Source organism: Microtus ochrogaster, unplaced genomic scaffold (genome assembly GCF_000317375.1).
Source record: "Microtus ochrogaster isolate Prairie Vole_2 unplaced genomic scaffold, MicOch1.0 UNK1, whole genome shotgun sequence".
Classification (NCBI taxonomy): Eukaryota; Metazoa; Chordata; class Mammalia; order Rodentia; family Cricetidae; genus Microtus; species Microtus ochrogaster.
In genome coordinates, this window is record NW_004949099.1 from 4,043,168 (window position 1) to 4,052,496 (window position 9,329).

At 45.3% G+C, this 9,329-nt stretch overlaps 1 protein-coding gene across 1 annotated transcript; it reads right to left on the reverse strand.

Annotated features, from left to right (window-relative positions):
- Positions 1–7,743: 7,743 nt before the first annotated feature.
- On the reverse strand, positions 7,744–8,719 carry LOC106144286 (vomeronasal type-1 receptor 90-like). Its single transcript, XM_013352886.1, is given in 2 exon segments — positions 7,744–8,676; positions 8,678–8,719. Coding segments are annotated over 2 exon segments (975 nt in total).
- Between the last annotated feature and the right edge of the window lie 610 nt (positions 8,720–9,329).

The following is a 9,329-nucleotide window of genomic DNA, read 5'->3' on the forward strand; positions in this document are numbered from 1 at the left end:
TCCCCCACAAGGGGGGTCACCCGAGTGCACAGGAATCCCATTAAACCTGGATATCCTTTAATCCGGCTTGTTGTGATTTGGCTTGATTGGGATTTTTGCATCGGCAGAGAGCTCGCATTAGGAAATATTCCTAGCAAACTTGTGTGGTGTGAAGTCACACATACTGGACTGTCATGTAAGGTGAATGTTGGCTAACACACCATTTCAGCATACTTATTTTGAAGACTAGATGTTTTAAAAATGAACAGTTGTCATAGTGAACCAGTTCCTCCATCTTCCAGCAACACAGTTAGGCAACACGTGTGAGTTTCCTCTTAACACACCCACAAGCCCATGATTACATTTTAAAGTCCTTGGGTGCCTCAAGGGACACTCCCCACCTTTCCTGTAGCCTTGGATATGGTGGGAGGAGGCGATAATTATCCCAGATATCTAGGCAGAGCCCCAATTCACAGCCAGTTCAGAAGACTGTAAAGTTAAAGAATGGCAGGACGAACAGCGTTCTGTTGTGCATGCTCATGAAGGATGCAGACCCACTGTGTCAGAAGCTCCTGCCTCTCTGCCAGGAGGAACATGCCAGAGAAGTGAGAGCAAGCCTGCTTACTCAGACACTGCTCCAGCACAGAAGAACCTAGGGAAGTTCAGGACCTAGGACTTCTTGGCTGCCCCATCGTCTGATGGTCAGGATGTCAAGAGGCTGACAGCCACCCAAAATGATGTCTTGACGGAGGAGCTTGGACACCTGAGCCTATCCACACCTCCTGTTGTTCCCTCTTTGTACCACATGGTGGCACCAGAGATCAGGGTATGCGCTGTAGGAAACCTAGGGTCTGCAAGGGGCTTGAGGAATGTGGCTTCTAAAATAGACTTCATGGAGTTTTTACAGCCTCTGGACTTAGCTCACGTCCTCCTCAAGGAGGCCTGGACTCACTGTGCCTCACTTCCTGTGATTTTCCCGACAATGCCCTTGGGGGCCCTCATTCATTCATTTGCCCAGCCCAGGATTTCCAGCAGCTCCAGGTACTTCAGTAATTTTTTTTCTCCTGTAATCTGTGTTTTTCTAAAGATTGTGCACACAACCAAACACAAGTGGGAAGTACAGCCTATGCTGGCGACCTGACAAGTACAGCCTTGAACACGATTTTCTAGGTCAGTGGTCGCACCGAGAGGCAGCTGTGGATCCCATAACCTCCCTCTTCTGATGCCTCACTGTGGCAGCCTAAGGAGGGCAGAACCATGTTATTCCAGTTTACCAATGAGCAGGAAGAGAGAGGCGAGTCACTTTGTCAAGACTACAGAGATAATTAATGCCCAAATTTGAGGCATTAGTGCCGAGCTCACAGAGTGGGTGGGGTCTTAGAGGTGTGGTCAGCTGCTGTCCACTTAGCAGTCCTTAGTAGCAACTACTACTACAATGACTTAGTAGTTATTTATTAGTTATTTAATAGCTAGCGTTGCCTTGGGATTGAGGTGATCTTTCTTTCTGTCTCCAGCAGGTGGCGACAAAGCATAGAGCTATGTGTGCTCCTGCCCTTGTGTAATGTTTGGTTTGCCTTAAGTGTCTTTTGGCCATTTGAATTTCTTCTGTTGAGAATTCTCTGTTCAGTTCAGTGTCCCATTTTTTAATTGGGTTAATTAGCATTTTAAAGTCTAGTTTCCTGAGTTCTCTATATATCTTAGAGATCAGACCTTTGTCTGTTAAAGGGTTGGTAAAGATCTTCTCCCAGTCAGTAGGTTGCCTTTTTGTCTTAGTGACAGTGTCCTTTGCTTTACAGAAGCTCCTCAGTTTTAGTAGGTCCCATTTATTCAATGTTGCCCTTAATGTCTGTGCTGCTGGGGTTACACATAGGAAGCGATCTCCTGTGCCCATCTGTTGTAGGGTACTTCCCACTTTCTCTTCTATCAGGTTCAATGTGTTCTGACTGATATTGAGGTCTTTAATCCATTTGGACTTGAGTTTTGTGCATGGTGATAGATATGGTTTGCCTTAAGATGTAACAGGCACTTTTGTCGCAGGAGATGCCCCTTTCCTGGACCCAAATAGAAGTTGCAAATGGGAGAGTGCTAGCCCATATCTGCCAAAAAGAACCTCTTCAGTCAGTTCCGGAACAGCTGATCACATATCACGTGGCTCTGGATATTAGGGCGGATCAGACTCAGTTTCCCCAGCCTCTGAGGGAAGAAGTGACTTGAAGAAAGTTACTAGTTGCAGCGCCCAGCAAGTTTGTGCACGCACACATGTGTTTCCAGTAGCTGGTGCCGGAATAAGCTCATGTGATTGACTGGCCTGGGCAGAGGATCCAGGCAGAGTACAGTAACTGTCAGCAGTCGCCCCATCCCAAGACTCTTTTTTTTTTTTAAATTTATTAAGCTATATATTTTTCTCTGCTTTCCTCCATTCCTTCCCCCTTTCCCTTTTACCCTCTTGTGATCTCCACGCTCCCAATTTACTTAGGAGATCTTGTCTTTTTCTACTTCCCATGTAGATTAGATCTATGTGTGGCTCTCATTGTTGTCTAGGTTCTCTGGGATTGTGAATTGTAGGCTGGTTTTTCTTTGTTTTATGTCTAAAAGTCACTTATGAGTGAGTACATAATATATTTATCTTTCTGGGTCCGATGTTTTTTAGATCCGTCCGTTTGGCCACACATTTCAAGATGTCATTATTTTTTCCATTGTGTAAATGTACCACTTCTTTATTCTTTTTTTTTTTTGGTTGAGGGGCAATTAGGTTGTTTCCGGGTTCTGGCTATGACAAACAATGCTGCAATGAACACATGTTCATATATATAGTTGAGCACATGTCCTTGTGGTACGATTGAGCATCCTTTAGGTATATACCCAAAAGTGATATTGTTGGATCTTGAGGAAGGATGTTTCCTAATTTTCTGAGAAATCACAGTACTAATACCCAAAGAGGCTGTACCAGTTTGCACTCCCATCAGCAATAGAGGAGTGTAAGATGGAATCTCAGAGTTGTTTTGATTTGCATTTCTCTGAAGGCTAAGGATGTTGAACATTTCCTTAAGTGTCTTCCAGTCATTTGACATTCCTCTGTTGAGAGTTCCCCGTTTAGGTCCGTACCCTAATTTTTTGTTGTTGTTGGATTATTTGTTCTTTTGATGAGCAATTTCTTGAGTTCTTTGTATATTTTGGAGATCAGACCTCTGTCCGATGTGGGGTGGGTGAAGATCTTTTCCCATTCTGTACATTCCTGGACTCTTTTATGGATTCACAGAAACCCAACACCAGAAGGCAGAGCTTACAGTAAGAACTTGACCATAACAGTGTTTTTAACAACTCAAACTCCAGTGCCACAGGGAGAGGGGCCTGCCTCTCTCACCCACCCCAGTTCACTCGTTCACCCCAACCTGAGAGTTTGTCCCCTATGCGGAGTGAGGGGGACACTCACCCAGACCCCACGCTGCTCCAGAGCCCCACAGAGGGAGCCCCACATTATTAGACTGGGTGGAGAGCTGGAGGGGGGGCGTGCTCTTCGCAGGACAGCGGTGGCTGCAGTGGGTTTGCATACTGCCCGTGCCTCTATGCAGAGGCTACCACTACAGCGAGTCCCTGGCACCCATCGCACCCAAGACGGACGGTCTTGGGGCGCCTGATGCTACTCCCAGAGGGACTCCACTCGGCGGGGACCAGCTTAGCCACATGCTCAGCTTGGGTGGGCCCACCTCCGGATTTGGTGAGATCTTGTGCACTGCCAGGTTGGAGGAGGCTAAGCTGGGGATGATGTCAGCTTCTCCCAGGGAAGCCAAAGGCCATAAGCACAGTAGGTTCAGCAGGATCACCAATCCAGGATGACAGCCGCCCCCAGAGAGCTCAGCTCCTGGCAGAAACTCTGCGCTGGCGTGAGGGCACAGCCCCTTTGCACACATGACTCTTCGCCACTGAAGCAGGGATATTCCATTACAAAAGTATAACCCACCTTAGAGCCTGGCACCGCTCCCTTCCAGCGAACCTCTCAGACCCTCTTCTCAAGCCAGGAGGATAGCACTCTTAATAATCAGAACCAAATCGGAAGACCAGAGATAGACAATGGATGGTTAGAGCCAATTGGGAGAGCTGCTGTCTAGCCACCACCAAAGAGAAGGAAGACAGTCCGACTTTGGGGTCGCTGGGGTGGAAGTGGAGAACCTCTGGGGCTTCACGTGGCGTTTTAGGAGTCGGTCAGGCAGCATCCTTACTAGAAAGTGGAAGGCTCGGGATGCTGCTCATGTTGCATTGTGCAGTGTCTCCCCTTGTACTTAGAAAGTGACTTGTGTGCAGCACTGTTTGGGGAACCTGGGGGCCTTTAGCCATGGACAGAGGTGCTTGTGCCAATAGGCCCTGGCCAGGACCGACACTTTTACATTGCTCCTCCCTCCATAAGCCTATTGCTGCTTCAGAGAGAACCAGACCTCAGGGGTGAGGTGAGGGTGTGTGAGAGACAAGAAGGTCTGTGGAGACGATAGGAGATTCCAACCTGGAATGGACATGCAATGTCCATTATATATGTTGTCCATTCTATATGCTGTCCATAATATATGTCGTCCACTATATATGGTGTCCATTATATATGTCATCTATCATATATGCCGTCCACTATATATGTTGTCCATTATATGTATATATATACCATCCATTACATATATCATCCATTACATATATTGTGCATTATATATAATCATCTTTTACTTTCTTGATAATGACCTCTGGAGCACAAAAGTTATTTTTTGTTTTATTGTACAAGTTTGTGTTTGTGTTTGTGCGTGTGCTTCAGACCTAAGAATCCTTTGTCAAGGTGAATGTCATGAGTATTCACTAGTGAGTTTTCTTTTAAGAGATTTATGTGTGCTGGGTGGTGGTGGCACATGTCTTTAATCCCAGCACATGGAAGTCAGAGGCAGGTGAATCTCTGTGAGTTCAAGGCTAATCTGGTCTACAAGAGCTAGTTCCAGGACAGGCTCCAAAGCTACAGGGAAATCCTCTCCCATTTTTTTTATTAAGTGGTTGATCAATTTAATCCTGTGTGTAACATTAAGCCAGAGTTAAACAATTCTTTGGCTTTCAGATACAGGTGACCCAGCATCATTGTGGGTTTTTGTTTGTTTCTAAAGTTTTTAATTTAGTTTTTAAGTCTTATGTGTATGACTGCTTTACCTGCAAGTATGTCTGTGTGCCACCTGTGTGCACTGTCTTTAGAGGCCAGAAGAGGTTGCTGGATCACCGTAGAACTGGAGTTACAGACGTTGTGACTGCTACGTAGATGTTGGGTTCTCTGCAAGAACAGCCATTGCTCTTAAGGGCCAAGTTATCCCTCAGCTCCAATTTTTTATCTTTTGAAAGAGAGTAATCTTTTCTTTAATTTGTATTTTTTTAGTGCATTTGCTCTCCATTTTGCTTATTTCAACTTTGAGTCCTGGCTGTCCATCCTTCCTTCCTTCCTTTCTACTTTTCCCATTCCCCCAGTTGCAGAGCTAGTTTCTAAGAGTCTTTCTCTCTTTCCTCTCTCTCTCTGCTTCTGTCTCTCTCTCACACACACATTTATGAGCTTCTTCATTAGTTTGATCTTTTTATATTCCTGTGTCTTGGTATTTTGTTTTCATTTTCACTTTTCTCTTGGAATTTTAGCTTCTCTTTTGATTCTTTCTTGACTCTGGTTCTTCCTTTGGGTTCACTAGTCTTTTCTTTTGTCTCTAGGTCCAATGCAGGGGAGCACACACACACTCCAGTGTTTTCTGTCCTATATCAGCAACTCAACCTTTCCTTATTTTTTTTAGTATCTTGACAGTAGTGGGGTGTGTGTGTGTGTGTATGTGTGTATGTGTGTATGTGTGTGTAGACTATTAGATGTCTTCAAAGAACAAGCACAAGTGAAGTCATAACAGGGATCGTGCAACATCCACATGTCATTTCTGTGACCATCTTCCATCATTTGGTCAAGGTTGTCTTTGCCTGATTCATTCTCCACGGTTTCATTTTCTCCCTCTTCCTGCTTTATTCTTTGGAAGTAAATCACTGTGCCTGCCCACCATTAAAAACGGAAGGTACAAGCTTCCAAGCATCACCTCCCTGAAGGTGTGCCTTATGCACCTCAAGTGAATTATTTCTGGGGAAGTTTCTTCTCCCTCTCACTGACTGTGTGCAGTCATTCAGCCTGTCCACATGGAGTGACGTGTTTAGTTTGCATCTCCCTGTCCAGCCTGCTGCTGAGCCTAACTTGTTATAGAGTCAGTTTCCAGTGTGGGTTCTTCAGTGATCTCTCTTCTTCACTCCAAGTCCTTTGTTGAGCATCTGTGTTGTTGGGGGAGGGCACTTCCTTTCTGGTAAAAGACAGCCAAGTTCCTTTCTTTCTTTCCCTTACTGTCCTTGAATCGACCAGTTCTGCAAGGAACCAGGATCCTTTCACTAGCATTTAAATTTTGTTTATGTGTGTATATGAATGTTGTGTACTTACATGCTTGTATGAATGTACATATGCTTTTACATACATGGGTAAGTGCGTGCAGGTACATGTAGAAGCCAGAAATGGACATTAACTGTCTTCCTCTATCACCCCTACCTTATTTATTCAAGCATTTATTCTCTCTTTCCCTGTGTGTGTGTGTGTGTGTGTGTGCGTGTGTGTGTGTGTGTGTGTGTGCGCGCGTGTGTATGTGAGGGCATGTATGTGGAGGTCAGAGGTTAAGCTCAGGTGTCAATTCTTACCTTTTACCTTCTGTGAGACAGATCTCTGCTTTTCTCTGCTGTGTACTTCAGGCTACTTGGTCCGAGAGACTCTCAGGATTCTCCTTTCTCGGTTTCTCCCCTCGTGGAGGAGCACCCAGAACAGGTTCACTACTGTGCCTGGCACTCAAGCTCAGGGCCTCATGCTTGCCCCGCAGGTGCTTTACCCACCAAACCAGCTTCCCACCCTACTCTCAGAGGAAAAGCCCACACCGAACCTGGGCCTCATCAATTTGGTTAGGCTGGATGGTCAGTGAGTCTAGGGTCCTACCTGTCTCTGCCCCTTGGTGCTGGGAATACAAGAACTCACATCCTGCTTGGCTTTTACATAGTCATTGAAGATTCAAATTCTGTCCTCATGCCCGTGTGGCAAGCGCTCTCACCCCTCCCCTCACACCTCCCCACCACTCCCGCTTTTTATTTGGTTTCAGATGCCTAGTGTTTTTTTGCTTTTAAATGGTCATTCTATACCAATTAAGAATCCCTGGCTTTGCGCTTTCTCAGCCCCTGGCAAACACCACTGCATTTTTCTGTCTTGAGACATTACAGGACTCTCAGATCCACCCTCTAGGTGCAGATTTATAGAACGCTTGTCATTTTGTGGCTGACATTTCCCACCTGACGTTGGTCAGGTGCTGTTACTATGAACAAACAAGTATCTGAGACTCTGACTCATTACTTTGTATAATTATTAGAACTTTTCATGGATAATATGCTGGTTTATGGCAATGTTTACATATTTAATTAAGCAAAATTCAACGAGTTGACATGATTGACTTATTAAAAACTGCTATATACTTTAGCTTATTGATAAGTGCACAGGTTACCCTAAGCTGCTAAAGTCTCCCAGGTTTCCCTATTGACATCAAGCAGAAATGCACAGAAAGAATTTTACTAAAATATCTAGAGGTGTTGGTCATCCACATTTCAAAGGAAGCTGCTTTAACGAAGTGTGAGTCATATGTTAATTTATCCTGAAACACATGAGCACTAGGCCAGGATTTACCATCCATCCGGCAGCTATCATGTTGGCTCCTTAAGTGAACCCACTTTTGCCTCAATAATTAAACATTTACTATTCCCCTGTACAAAGGATTTCAAAAAGGTAGTAATTCGGTTTTCAGTACAAATTAACAGCAAAGGACTGATGGTGGCGTAGCTATTGGAGACCAGCATCCGAACACTGTGGTGGATTGGGGGGCTGCTCTGCATCAGTCTGGAGGCAGACATGATGCAGTCCAAACAGTACAGCAGCACAAAGAAGCTCAGGAGCAGCAGAATGGTCCGGGTGGCCCTTAGCTCTGGAGATGCTTTTGGAGAGAGGCTGGTGCTGTGAAGATGCCGGGACAGCTTCTTGTGCCTGCACAGGAGAGTCAGCATGTATCCGCTGGAGAGGGCCATGAGACCTAAAAAGGACACATCCCGAAATATCCTCATCACGGTAAACAAGTGCCTGCTGATATGGCTCATGGGTAAAATAACGCAGGATTCGGTGACAAATAAGAGCCCATGTGAGGTGTTGTTGTAGTCGGCAACAGAGGAGAACCAGAATTGAGCACTCCAGGACATGTAGAAGGCCCACAGCACGACAAGGAGACACAGCTTGTGCTGTGGGGATTTATGTTTGAACTTCGCCAAACAGGAGCTTCTGGGGCTGAGGGTGACAGCCTGGAGGATGCTTAGCAGGCAGGTAACACAAAGAGAGAGGCCCCTCAAAAACCTGTGCAAGTGGACAAGGGATCGACACGTGATGTCATTCCATGTATTCTGAGGTGCGAAAGTGTCCGCAGCTGTGAATCCCATGATCGTTAGCATCCCAAGGTGAATGAGGGCCAAAAGACCGATGAACAGGTCAGTGGTCCGGGGCCTGTGTTCAAGAAGAAACTCGAGGATATGGAAGAGGAGGAGGATGCTGTTGAATGAAATCCCAAAGCCTAATTCAGAGAAAAAGTGTGTTTTGTATGTTAACAACTCCATGGTGTGTGTTGATTCTTCTCATTGTATGGGACATGGAGCTAGAGTAAGTATCTGAGGAAGAAACCAAGAGAAAGTTTTCATCACAAACGATAGCAGCATCATTGGTACCCAACACTATTGCCATTAAGAAAACTGATAAACCCAGCCCAGTACCTCCCTCAGTACTCAAGTCTCCCTGCAGCCCAATGCCTCATCATTTTCAGTCATGGCTGGAGTATGGGCACATTGATGGGCTCCCTTCTTGCCTAAAGTTCCTTGGCATTAAAACAATTACATATTATAGAAATGCTTCTTACTATTGCCTTGTTTAGAGATTTTCAGGGACATTGTGATACATGATTTTGGCCTTTGTCATCCTGCCAGGTATACTTTTACTAAAAGTATACCTCTTAGTAAAAGTAAAAGCTTTTACTGAAGCATCATGGAATGTTTTCCTGTTTAGTTTCTGTTGCTGAGATTTAATACCCTATCCAAAACAGCATAGGGGAGGAAAGGGTTCATTTGGCTTATATTCTCAGGTTACAGTCCATCACTAAGGAGAAGTGAAGCTAGGAACCCAAAATAGCTAGTAAGGCCACATCTGCAGTCAAAGGCGGGGAGACGGGGCTGGAGAGATGGTTCAGAGGGTAAGA